Source organism: Vitis riparia, chromosome 9, assembly GCF_004353265.1.
Source record: "Vitis riparia cultivar Riparia Gloire de Montpellier isolate 1030 chromosome 9, EGFV_Vit.rip_1.0, whole genome shotgun sequence".
Lineage (NCBI taxonomy): Eukaryota > Viridiplantae > Streptophyta > Magnoliopsida > Vitales > Vitaceae > Vitis > Vitis riparia.
This window is the reverse complement of record NC_048439.1, coordinates 4,507,691-4,521,315: the sequence shown is the minus strand read 5'-3', so window position 1 is coordinate 4,521,315 and position 13,625 is coordinate 4,507,691. Positions and strand designations below refer to the sequence as shown.

The following is a 13,625-nucleotide window of genomic DNA, read 5'->3' as shown; positions in this document are numbered from 1 at the left end:
TTCATTCCGGTCACCTTCCCCATTTCCCAATACTTTCCGGTCAGTCGGATCGTCGACAGAAACCACTCACCGCCAGCGAACTTTTCCGGCGAACTTCCGGCGACGTATTTTTCCGACACCGACCATACCAGAAGGAGCGTCTGGAGGAGATCTTCAACTTTTGTGAAGGCACCGACACCAAAAGAGCATCCACGCGCCGACCACGCGCAATTATCCAACCGGCGGCTGCATCTCACGCGTCGGCACGTGAGGGCGCGTGAGGCCTTTTCCGGCGACGCGCCTCCTCCTCCAGCTTCGCCTGACGCCAACTAGCCTCCCTACCTCCCTGGTTCTCCCATCCGAGCCCTGCACGTACCTCTTTTGGGGATTTTTGTCTCCGTTGGCCCTCCAAACAGTCTTTCCGGCAAAGCTCCGACTACTTTTTCTCCACTCCAATCCCTGCACGAGCCTTGGGAAGTGTTTTTCTACCTTTCTGGTGGTACCACGCCGCGATTTGAGGCCGTCTCCCTTTTTCGGTGGTGCCACGCCGCAATCTGAAGCCGTATTAGGGCTCTCTTCGATCCAAACATACTTCATTCTCCAGATAAGTGGATATGGCTACTAAAACTTCCATTTTTTCTTCTGTCATATCTGGATCTCCTATGATTACTTCGGAGAAATTGGTTGGTAGTGAAAATTATCTTTCCTGGTCTGCCTTTGTTGAACTTTGGTTTATGGGTCAAGGATATGAGGATCACTTGATTACACAGGAGGCAGATATCCCTGAGGTTGACCGCGTACAGTGGAGGAAGATAGATGCACAGTTATGTAGTGTATTATGGCAATCGGTTGATCCCAAGATTCTTCTTCATCTTCGGGCCTACAAAACTTGTTTTAAATTTTGGACTTAGGCCAAAGGATTATACACGAATGATATCCAACGTCTTTATAAGGTGGCTTCTGCTATTGTCCATATCAACCAACAGGACTGGGATCTATCTACTTATATTGGCCAGATTGCCTCTCTTAAGGAGGAGTTCTTGACTGTGATGCCTCTTACTCTTGATGTTGGGGTTCAACAAACACAGCTTGACAAGTTCTTCATGGTTCTTACTCTTATTGGCCTCCGTCCGGATCTTGAGCCTGTCCGCGATCAGATTCTTGGTAGTTCATCAGTTCCGTCCTTAGATGATGTGTTTGCTCGCCTCCTCCGTATCTCCTCCACTCAGACTTTGCCATTTGATAGCACTTCAGATTCTTCTGTATTAGTTTCTCAAACTAGCTCTCGAGGAGGCCGTAGTGGTACCCGAGGTAGAGGTCAACGTCCTCATTGCACCTATTGCAATAAACTTGGCCACACTCGCGATCGTTGCTATCAATTACATGGACGGCCTCCTCGCACTGCCCATGTGGCCTAGTCCTCTGATTCTCCGCTGCCTCAGCCTCCGAGCTCTTCCGCATCTCAGGCTTCTGTTGCCTCTGTTGCCCAGCCTAGTAATGCCTCTGCCTGCCTTACCCACACATTTTCTCTTGGACGCTGGATTCTAGATTCTGGAGCTTCTGATCACCTATTTGGTAATAAGGATCTTTTCTCCTCTATTACTACTACCTCTGCTTTACCTACTGTTACCTTAACTAATGGTTCTCAAACTGTGGCTAAAGGTATTGGTTTGGCCCTTCCTTTGCCTTCTCTACCTCTCACTTCTGTCCTTTATACTCCTGAATGTCCTTTTAATCTTATTTCCATCAGCAAAATCACTCGTACTCTTAATTGCTCTATTACCTTTTCTGATAAATTTGTGAACTTGCAGGACCGGAGTACGGGGAAGACGATTGGCATAGGACGTGAGTCTCAAGGCCTCTATCACCTCACCTCGAATTGATCTCCTGCAGTTTGCATTTCCACTGATGCTCCTCTCCTCATTCACAATCGTCTGGGCCACCCTAGTCTCTCCAAGTTCCAGAAGATGGTCCCTCGTTTTTCCACTTTGTCGTCGCTTCTGTGTGAGTCATGTCAGCTTGGGAAACATACTCGTGTCTCGTTCCCAAAGCGTTTGAATAAGCGGGTAAAGTTTCCTTTTGAGCTTGTCCACACTGACGTTTGGGGTCCTTGTCGGACTGCGTCTACTTTAGGATTTCAGTATTTTGTCACTTTCATTGATGACTATTCTCGATGTACTTGGTTATTTTTAATGAAAAAGCGAGCTGAGTTATTCTCTATTTTCCAGAAATTTTATGCTGAAATCCAAACCTAGTTCAATATTTCTATTCGTGTGTTACGCAGTGACAATGCCAGGGAATATTTTTCAGCCCCATTTACTTCGTTTATGTCTCATCATGGGATTCTTCATCAGTCTTCTTGTGCTCATACTCCTCAACAAAATGGGGTAGCTGAACGCAAGAATCGATATCTTGTTGAGACAACTCGTACTATCCTCCTCCATAGTAATGTTCCTTTTCGTTTTTGGGGGGACGCTGTTCTTATCGCTTGTTATTTGATTAATCGTATGCCCTCCTCTGTCTTACACGATCAGATTCCTCACTCCCTTCTCTTCCCTGACCAACCACTTTATTTCCTTCCTCCTCGTGTCTTTGGTTGTACTTGCTTTGTTCATATTCTCACTCCTGGACAGGACAAGCTTTCCGCCAAAGCCATGAAGTGCCTCTTCTTGGGATATTCCAGACTTCAGAAGGGTTATAGTTGTTATTCCCTTGAAACTCATCGATACTTTATCTCCGCTGATGTCACCTTCTTTGAAGACTCACCATTCTTTTCCACCACTTCTGAGTCTCTTCCTGTTTCTGAAGTCTTGCCCATTCCCATTGTCTCCCCACTTGATGCTATGCCTCCTCGACCACTTCAGGTTTATCATCGTCGCCCTCATGTCGTTGCTCCTCTCCCTTTTGCTGAGGCACCTGCTGACTCACTTCCTATCCCTTCGGCTTCACTTGCCCCGGCTCTGCCTTCTCCTAATGACTTACCCATTGCTGTTCGGAAAGGTACTCGCTCTACTCGTAATCCTCATCCTATTTACAATTTTTTGAGTTATCATCGATTATCTTCACCCTATTCTGCTTTTGTTTCTGTTATATCCTCTGTTTCTCTTCCAAAGAGCACCCATGAAGCTCTTTCCCATCTAGGCTGGCGACAGGCAATGGTGGATGAAATGACTGCTCTGCACTCTAATGGCACTTGGGATCTTGTTGTTTTACCTTCTGGTAAATCTACAGTTGGTTGTCGTTGGGTCTATGCAGTTAAGGTTGGTCCTGATGGTCAGGTTGATCGCCTTAAGACCCGCTTAGTTGCTAAAGGCTATACTCAGGTTTATGGTTCTGATTATGGTGACACATTCTCCCCTGTTGCCAAGATTGCTTCTGTCCGCTTGCTTCTCTCCATGGCTGCTATGTGTTATTGGCCTCTTTATCAGTTGGATATTAAAAATGCCTTCCTTCATGGTGATCTTGCCGAGGAAGTTTATATGGAGCAACCTCCTGGTTTTGTTGCTCAGGGGGAGTCTGGTTTAGTGTGCAGGTTACGCCATTCTCTATATGGCTTGAAACAATCTCCTCGAGCATGGTTTGACCGTTTTAGTTCTGTTGTTCAAGAGTTTGGCATGCTTCGCAGTACAGCAGACCATTCGGTTTTCTATTATCATAACTCCTTGGGGCAGTGTATTTATCTGGTTGTTTATGTGGACGACATCGTCATTACAGGCAGTGATCAGGATGGTATTTAGAAACTAAAGCAACATCTTTTTACCCACTTTCAGACCAAAGACTTGGGGAAACTCAAGTATTTCTTGGGAATTGAGATAGCTCAATCCAGTTCTGGTGTGGTCATTTCCCAAAGGAAGTATGCTTTAGACATCCTGGAAGAAACCGGTATGTTAGACTGTAAACTGGTAGACACACCTATGGATCCGAATGTCAAACTTGTACCAGGACAGGGGGAGCCTTTAAGAGACCCCGGGAGATATCGATGGCTCGTAGGTAAATTGAACTATCTCACCATTACTCGTCCAGACATTTCTTTTCCTGTGATTGTTGTTAGTCAATTCCTACAGTCACCATGTGATAGCCATTGGGATGCCATAATCCGCATTCTTCGATATATCAAAAGTACACCAGGCCAAGGTGTGTTGTACGAGAACAGAGGTCATACTCAGGTTGTTGGTTACACAGATGCAGATTGGGCTGGCTCACCCACAGATAGACGTTCCACTTCAGGGTACTGTGTTTTTATTGGAGGTAATCTAATATCTTGGAAGAGTAAGAAACAAGATGTAGTGGCCAGATCTAGCGCTAAAGCCGAGTATCGAGCTATGACTTTGGCAACATGTGAACTCATATGGTTGAGACATCTTCTTCGGGAGTTGAGTTTTGGAAAGGATGAACGGATGAAACTCATCTGTGATAACCAGGCTGCATTACATATTGCATCCAATCCAGTGTTTCATGAAAGGACCAAGCATATTGAAGTTGATTGTCATTTCATTAGAGAGAAGATCGCATCAGGATGTGTTGCTACAAGTTTTGTTAATTCAAATGATCAACTAGCAGACATCTTCACTAAATCTCTCAGAGGTCCTAGGATTAAATATATTTGTAACAAGCTTGGTGCATATGACGTATATGCTCCAGCTTGAGGGGGAGTGTTGAATATAATGTATTTATAGTATATAATCTTTCCTTGTTAATATAGGTCACATGTATGGTAGTTAGGACTCCTAGCCTTGTATATATATATATCTCTCAATTGTAAGTAGACATTACATGAATGAGAATTAAGGTTTTTCTTCTTTCTTTCTCTCTCTCAACAACATTAATAAACATACATACTATATTCAGTGCTATCCCGAGCTTGTGCTCAAACATTATAAAAGAAAACATCATCTTCCACTCTTAAGAGTTTCTTTTGTCAATTACACGACATTATATGATGCAGTACCATAAAAAAAGAATTGTTTCAATTCTCTCAGTGAATTTGATGAGATAATAGGATGGTGTGGCAATTAGACATAATTTGAGATATTTCTACTGTTGTCAGGTTGTGTATTAGTTAAGACATTTCTGTATCAGCAAGAGGTGCTGTGATATGTCAAGATGGCACCTAGCAAAATTGGGACAAAGCATGCAGGATATATCTTTTTTTCCTCCCTAAAAAGTCGAAACTTTTAACTGATCAGATGTGTCTGCTTATTTAGAATTTGATAAATGTGCCCAAGGGAAGAATACGAGGTTTACTATGGGAACACTAGGAAACACAAACCCACATCACACTCAAAAGGGAAAATAAAAGAAAACACTCAGTTTGTGTAAAGACTCATGTAGTAGCGTGGAAATATTAGAAATGTATCTTAACCAGGGACTTATGTTGGTTCACTTATGGAAGAATTAGAATGAAAAGGCCTATTAATTGTCTAAGACAACTTATTTATGCCTCCATTTATTGAAATTGCCTTTGAGCTGTGGATTTGTTTACTTGTGCACTCATGGGAATTCAGGTTATATTGCTCTTCTAATCTCATCAAGCAACTTTTGACTTAGTACTGAAGTTGATGTTTCTTTGGATTTTTAAGCTTTCTTATGTTTGATTTCAAGAATACATGCATTCACATTGTGAGCCTATTACCTAACCACTTGAACTTTTGGATCAAATTGGTAGCTTAATATGGTATAGGAGCCTTGGTTCACGAGAGGTCATGAGTTTAAACTTCATGTGCAAGCCCAAAGAAGGCTACTCATGAGGTGGGGTATTAGGGTTAACTCAATCAGCTTGATATATATCGTGGATCCATTAGCTAACAGCTTAAGCATTTGGGTTCAATTGATAGATTAACATGCTTCAAAACTGGTATTAGATGAGGAGTTAGATGAACCAGTTGAAGGATATTCCAAATCTTTTGAAATCATCAAATTGGCCTGTGGTGGTTTTTCTGTGTTATTCTTTTTCATTTCCCCTTTTAAATCTAATTGCTTTGAGATGAACTCTTGCATTAAGAAATTTATGAGTTAATTCCTAATGACTATTTAGCTGTGCCAGATTCAATGGCCTTATGGCTAATAAGTTAAATTGGTTTATCAAATTATTAGCGGCAGATATTGAAAATGAAACACTTGTAGGAATTGGTCAAAATGGCGGGGCTTTATGTTGACAAAGTGCAATGTAGAGAAGGCCAAGTGAAACATACTTATGAGTCTAAGACAAATCATTTCAAGTATTGTTGAGTTAGCTGGTGCTAGTCAATTGCTATAAGATATGCTAGATGGGTTCTTCAGAAAATGTTCAATTTGATTCTGCAAAAATTTCAATATAGTCACTGATTTCTTTCTTCATTTTTTTAATGCAACTAGCCTGATGTTCCATTGTAATAGATGATTGCAGAGACTTCTATTATGTTCAATTAAAAAGATAGTTTCAATGTGCACAGCTAATGGTAAATGTCTTTATACAGGGGATGTAAATGAGATGAAAATTGCCAAGCCCCTGGAAAGATCTTATGAAGAAAACTCTCTCACTCCTCTGGTAACATTGATTTTTTTCTTTGTATATTATCATGCTTTATGTTATAAAATGTCCTGGAATTTTTATTTGTCTCAACAATTTCCTCCTTTTCTCATCTCAGTTAATCTTTATTTGCAGACTATTTCAATGGATAAAGATAAATTTGTGAAGCCATTGTCTTCTGTACTTGAAGCTAAAAGAGGCAACTTTTCTAGTCAATTGGGAGGAGTTCTTCCTGCTAATCGTTCATCTCTGACTCCTTATGAGCAAAAGCAGTCTTTAACATTGAGCAGTCCTAGTGATCTGTTCTCCAAAAAGAAATCATTGCTAATCCCTGGGAGGAAAATTATGCAATGTTCAAACAGTGAAATGCCTTATTCCTTTAATAGTTCTTTATTGGGTGAAAAACCAAGCAAAGAAGAAGTTTTAGTTACTTGTACTGCAAAGAAACGTAGAATAGAAAAACTTGATCCAGATGCGATGCAGAATTTTGAAATGTCCCATCATCATCCATTTATGGTAAAAAATGCACAATCAAATGACCATTTGGCCAATCATTCAGTGAAACATGATAATTCACAGTTGCCTGATGGCACAAACAGAGAGACCCAGGTTGGTTCAGCCATGCTTCTTGAAGATGATTCTCCAAAGAAGGATGCTGAGTTCCTCAGTCAGAAAGGCAAGGGTGTTCAGTCTAGTCCTTTACCTTGCAGTGTTAAGGAAACAAGAGGATCTGCTTTTCTAATTCAGGTGAAGTATTTTGGTAACACAAATGATTCACTAGTGTCAACATTTTCTGTGATGAACAAGTCTAAGAACTGCCTAACATGAAAACTGAATGTTTGGATTGGTTGCTGACACAATAGGAGGTTCCCAACATAGAAACCTCATAACATGGTCAAGTGTTGCATGCTTTGACATGTAAATAACAGTTATATTGGAGGGTCCTTGTTATATGGTTTGAGGATGTGACTCTGTTATCACCAAAAGGGGCTTAGCAAAAGAATTTCCTGGAAGCATTAATAGTGAAGAAAATTGTCTCCCGCCCACTTTTTTTGAAAGTTAACTATTTGTTTCCCATGAAATTTCCAGAAAGTTTTGCACCTGCTGTTTAAACTTGCTTCTTGAGATGCATTTCCTGGGTAAAAATGGGTCCAAAATAACCATGCATTGGATTCTGCAGAAATATTTCTGCCTTAGCTTTTCACTTGTCAAATTTACATATGTTCTACCATATTAAGAATCTAAGAACAACCTTAACTTGATTATTTTTATTTGGACTTTAAACCTTACAGGTTCAAGAGAAACTCAGCACTGCTGAATATAAAGAATTTGTGGGTTTCATGAAGGCTCTGAAGTCCAAAGCAATGAAGATAGGCCAAGTTCTAGAATCCATTGCAAGATTATTTTCTGGGCCTGAGAGGCTGCCTCTTCTTAAAAGGTATGAAGTACTATCTATAATTGTATAAGTGACAGTTGCATGCAAATTCAAAATCTAGGCTCGAGTTCTTCTATAAGGTTTCTTATTATTCACTTTTCATGTCCCTTTGACTCTGGGTGCTAAGGTTCATTGCTAATCAGACACCTCAAATGAATATGAACAAAAATCAGCTAGAGCACTTATTGTAGCCTTAAACTGCACTTAGGTGTTTAAACCATTCAATTTGATATGCAACGGCAGTTTTTTTTTTTTTTTGTTCTTTATTTTCTTTTGTACGATGCACTTTGTAAATGTTTCTAGTGTGGTCCAATGCAACAGGTGCTTTTCTCGTAGAAGCACCATCTATTATTCTAATTCATTGCTAGTATCACATTTTTCAGAGTTTGTTTTGTGCCTCAACTACCACCTACAATAAGCAAAAATAAAAAAAAAATAAAAAAAAAAGAAGAAAGGAAAAGGAGGAAAATTGAACCTATCTTGAATGTAGGTAGATGCACCTATTGCTCTCCTGTTTTAACTCTTTTTTGATTGGCAAATTTAAAAAGTAAATATATAATGACATGCCTAACAACAAGGGGTGCAACTCATGTACACACAAAGTATAGTGGAGACACACACAGAGAGCATGTACAAAGAAAACTTAGCTAGTGTAACACCAGACTAGCTAGCCAACTCCCATATTATCTACAAGATCAACAAATAAAGTTTTAGATTCCCTGTGTAACCATGTACAACGTTTTTAGAAATGCACTTTTTATAGCCAAAATTGGCCACTCTATTTGAAGTTCTATGGTTGCACTCTTTCTATATGGTCCAGAAGAGGCACAAAGGGATCAATGTCCAAATCTTTCTATGATCTGCCCAGCAAAAAATGCTATGCCAACTGAGTAAGGTGTCTCTGATCAAATGAGGAAGAACCCAAAACACACCAAGCAAAGTGAAAACCAGAGACCATAAACTTGAGGTCCAATCTTAGTGTAGAAGAATGTGTTCTGCTGAGAGGCAACACTGATTTACCATAGACCAACTTCACTTTATAAGTTGATCAGATGTGAGAATATTCTTCCAAGTTGTCTCCCAAACAAAGATCCAAACTTTAGATGACTCCTTTAAATTCCGTGTCTCTTCAACTGGAAAAGGAGAAAGCTCACCTAGATGCCATAGACCTGTTATTAATTGAGAAAGACCTTCTTTGAAGCCTTCCAAACCAACTTGTCCATCTTCCCACTATCAGCAACCCAACTTGTCCCTCTTCCTGCTATCAATAACCAAAGGGTTTAACGAGCGGTTCAAGGAATCTACCATATTTGCCTTCCAATGAAATAATTATCATTGCCTCTGGTACAGTTCCCAACTCTCTTTGTCTTTCTATCATTTTAAAGTGAGTGAATGTTCCTCAAAAGGACCAAATAAACGAACCAGCCATTTCTTCTTTTATTCTAAACTGCTGATGCATTCTTTCTCTCATCAAATTCTAAACTTCCTTTACAAAGCTTCTTGAATTGAAATGAATCAGCTCAGGTTTTCAAAATGAAAGGTTGAGTTCATATTTTACAAGATGGGAACTACCATCATGGCCTCCCAAATTATAAAGGGCTGACTGCACCATGAAAGTTCTTTGAAATCTGTGCTTCCTACTGGTACACAGTTACAAAATCTAAATAAATAAAAAGAATTAAAATAATACTATTGAACTCAAGTCTATTCATGTTTCAGACTACTGGTAATAGAATATATCATGTCTAGCAGCAGATTCTGTTTGTGAAAGTCCCCTTATTTTTGTTGGAGTTGCTTTTTGGAAAATATATTAAGAGACGCACATTTTGCTAGTTGCTCAGTATGCATAATTATTGATTGTGCTTGGAGTAACCATCTCTTCAGCAATCATAGATCTTTAAGAAGCCTACAATAATGAACTCAAACACATGTTTCTTAGAAAGTGGGTTATCTATGATCAGACAAAAAATTAGCTCATTTGCTTCTAAGGTTGCTTGCCAGTTACATGTGTTATGCTTTGAATTTGATAAGTGCTCTTGTAAAAGTTCTACTATTCAATTATAGGGCTGAAAATCATCGGCATCAATTTTGTTTTATTGTTATATTGTTTTATTTTCTCTTTTTCATCACTTTTCACATTCAATACTATTGATAAGTACTCTTGTAAAAGTTCTACTATTCAATTATGGGGCTGAAAATCATCTGCATCAATTTTGTTTTATTACTTTATTTTCTCTTTTCTATGCATTACCTTTTTCACATTCTATACTGTTGCTATTTTATGATTAATTATTTCTAATCATAACTTGCCAGGATCTCACTCTTTCGTTTGCCATTGTTAACAGATTCAAGGATTATATTCCTGCAAAGTATCAGTCTCTATATCAGCAATATCTTAAAAATAATGAGGAAACAATTGACACCGAGGAATCCTTTTCTTGTGAGTGTTAATATTTTGTAGCTTGACCAAAGTTTATCTAAATTTTGCACATTTACTCTCCTAGATCAATCATATGATGGAATTCCTAGGGATATAATTTAGTAGATTTTTAGAGAAGGAGCATCAAGCCAATAAACTGAAGTTTCAAAGATGTATGACATAGTCATGCATTATTAATAAAAAAAATATTAAAGACAGTTAAAATGACAATTATTAGGCTCAAATTAAGTCCCTATTTTTTAAAGGCTCAAATTAATCCCCTATTTTTTGGGGACTATTATAGATGCATTGGTTGGATACATAAAGGAAAGTTCTATAGAATGGCCTATTTCTTTACAATTTATGATTGATGAAAGATTGAAAACCAAGAGTTATGGTGAATTGCTTAGACAAATTGAAAATTTTCAAGATAATTAGGCTTAAGTTGAATTCATTAAATGCAATTTCTAAAACCCCTAGGATTGAAAATGAGGAAATGGTTAAGATGGATGAGGAAGAGATGCCCAAGAGTGACCATTCCCTCTCTGGGTTTGGGTGTCCATAGCTAGACTGCAAAGAATGCTGCCCCTAAAGTTTTGGTGGCTGAATATAACTTCCAGAGCAGTCATTGACTAATACATTATGTTCCAATATTTTCATGTTGATTCTTGTTCTTTTGCATTTCCTCAAGGAGGAAACTTGTATTTTAACTCTTCATATTTATGGTGCAGCTTAAATCCTGGAAACTTAATGGTTATGGCATGAATTTGCGTGGCTAAGCCAGAATATCCGACTTAAGGAGAAATGTAAGTACTTATATTAATTGCTGAAGTATTGCACCTGAGATGGCTAGTTAGACTGTATATTTTAACTTACAGATTATTTGTGGGTTTTAACCAGGTATTGAAGCTGATAATCATCTACCTTCATTTGAAAGAAAAATGCAGTTCTCAGCACCATTGCAATTTGGTAAGATTTAGTGCCCATCAGGTTCAGGAAACTCCATTCTGCATTATGGTAGAAAGCTGCAACACACCAGCTTAGGAGAGAAAAGGAAAATCTGGATGGAGCAGGAAAGATTGGATGTTAAGGAACCTCAGATTTTGGGGTTTCACAGCCAAACAAATTACAGCTAATGTAAATGCTGATGATTATGGAATGGGTAAGGTGGAATATTGGAGGCTTAAGTATCAAGTGTCTGTAACTATTTTCTTACAGAATAAAGAGCACATTTTAAGAGAATCTTCAATTCTATTGTAAATTTATTCATAGAGATCATGAAATCTATGTTATTACAGGCCTTTTTCTCCTGTAAACAGTTTTGATTATTGCAATAGTTATTGTAAACTTGATCTCTTTTAGGCTATGTTTGGTTCTCGGGAATCAAAGAGAGAAGACTAGAAAGAAAATTGTTTCATCATTCTTTTCAATTTGGGATGGCAACTTGGTAGATAATCTCGAGAACCCACTTCAGCCTGCCCCTAATTGGATGCATTTGGGGATGTGTAGTCAAAGCAAGGGTGGGTTTGAAGCTTTAGATTTTTTTTTTTTCAAAAAAAATACAAGTTTCAAGTTTAACCCTAATCTATTCAAATCTTGTTCATGTCAACCTAAATCTTGAGTTGGGAATGGTAGATCGGTCCGCTCATATTTCAATCCTAGGAGCGACCTGTACCAAATCCACCCCATTCATGTAGGTAGATCTTTGGTGATGGAATGAGATGATTGCAGTGTATACTTAATTTCCCTTGTTTTCCTTCATTTTCTAGGAAAATAAATGGAGGAAAGGGAATGTTTCTTCTGTTGATCAGCCAGGTATGTATCCTTAAATTTAGGCTGCATTAATGCCATGAGCTGTGAATTCAACGACACGATTCACCATCTGCGGATGGAATCCACCAATTTTTGATGTATTTTATTGACTTCTCGGTGCACCCTTTTCTCTCATTGTTTACACATCTGGATGGTACTAGGCTTCTAGTTGTGTTCCAATCTCTAGGTATTCACAATTCAGATTCAAATTCAAATAATTTCTTCAAATATAATCATCGAATCATGGTCAAAACTCTTAATTTCATACCTCTAATTCATATTCAACATTCTCAATTTCTTCAGAGTTTGGCAAACACCGATATTTTTTTTAGTGTCTGTTTTTTTATTGAACAGAAAAAGTTAAATATTTTAACTTTTTTCTATTCAATTAAAAATAATCTATTGATATCAATCAAGCAAACTTATTATCAATAGATTCGATTTAATTATATCTATTGATATTAACATATTACTTTTAATGAATAAAAAAAGTCAAATATTTTGACTTTATCTATTAAGCCAAAAAACAAATGTCACCTTAGTTGATTTTCTTTCGCGAGTTTTAAGAGTTATACAAATATTTCAAAAAGAAAATTTAAAAAATGTAAAATACTAAAATGTTCACATTATCCTATTCCTCACCTTCACCTACCTCACCCAAAATATTAGTTTCTTTTGGGAATTGTTTTTCCAAAACATAGGAAAACACATTTAACAATAAAAAAATAAAAAATAATTTTTTATTTTTAAAAATAGAAGCCAAGATATTTTCAAAAAATATTTTTTAATTGTTTTTACTTGTTTTATAAATATTGTTTTAAAAAATAATTATATGAATACTGGAATGATTAAAAATAAAGTATTATGGATAAAAATTATTTTTAAAACATATTTTAAAAAATAAAAAATAAGTTAAAGAACATTTCAAATTCCAAATAAATTTTTATTCTACTAACATTTTTTGAACTGTACTCGAAAATATTTTCCAAATAAAACCTTGATATCCTAATGATATCTCCCTTTCTGGGTATCTTATTTCTTTCCATCTTAGCCCTCTAACCATTTAAAACAAGGGCACATGCCTTTTATATTAAATAACAATAAAAATAAAGGAAGACTATTTTATATTTGAAAACGAAAAAGGAAAAAAAAATGTTTTCACACACTCATATAAAAATAAGGGGTTGCTATTTGTAACATCCCTTCTGTTAAACGTAATATTTTTTTGTCATATTTTTTTTTTACATATACCCTTTTTAATAAAGAATTCTCTCTAACCTTCTCTCAATATTTTGAACCTAAATTCTAGTTGATTAAGACTACGAATCACATATGAAATACAAAATGACGAAATTCAATATTTTTGTTTGGGTTAAAAAAAATTCATATTGAACACAATAAAAAATATATTTTAAAAAAAACCATTTTAATTAAATATTGTTTATTTTAAAATTTTAATAATAATTTTTATT

At 37.2% G+C, this 13,625-nt stretch overlaps 1 protein-coding gene across 2 annotated transcripts in view; it reads left to right on the top strand.

The window, feature by feature from the left end:
* LOC117922531 (regulator of telomere elongation helicase 1 homolog) overlaps nt 1-11,707 on the top strand; it is a 41,256-nt gene extending 29,549 nt beyond the window's left edge. For both annotated transcript variants that reach the window (XM_034840671.1, XM_034840672.1), the window contains 6 exons: nt 6,435-6,505; nt 6,623-7,234; nt 7,780-7,925; nt 10,268-10,362; nt 11,073-11,147; nt 11,242-11,707. In XM_034840671.1, coding sequence (XP_034696562.1) covers nt 6,435-6,505; nt 6,623-7,234; nt 7,780-7,925; nt 10,268-10,362; nt 11,073-11,077 — 929 coding nt within the window. In that variant the 3' untranslated portion in view covers nt 11,078-11,147; nt 11,242-11,707. The remainder of the gene's footprint in view (nt 1-6,434; nt 6,506-6,622; nt 7,235-7,779; nt 7,926-10,267; nt 10,363-11,072; nt 11,148-11,241) is intronic.
* Nucleotides 11,708-13,625: the final 1,918 nt, after the last annotated feature.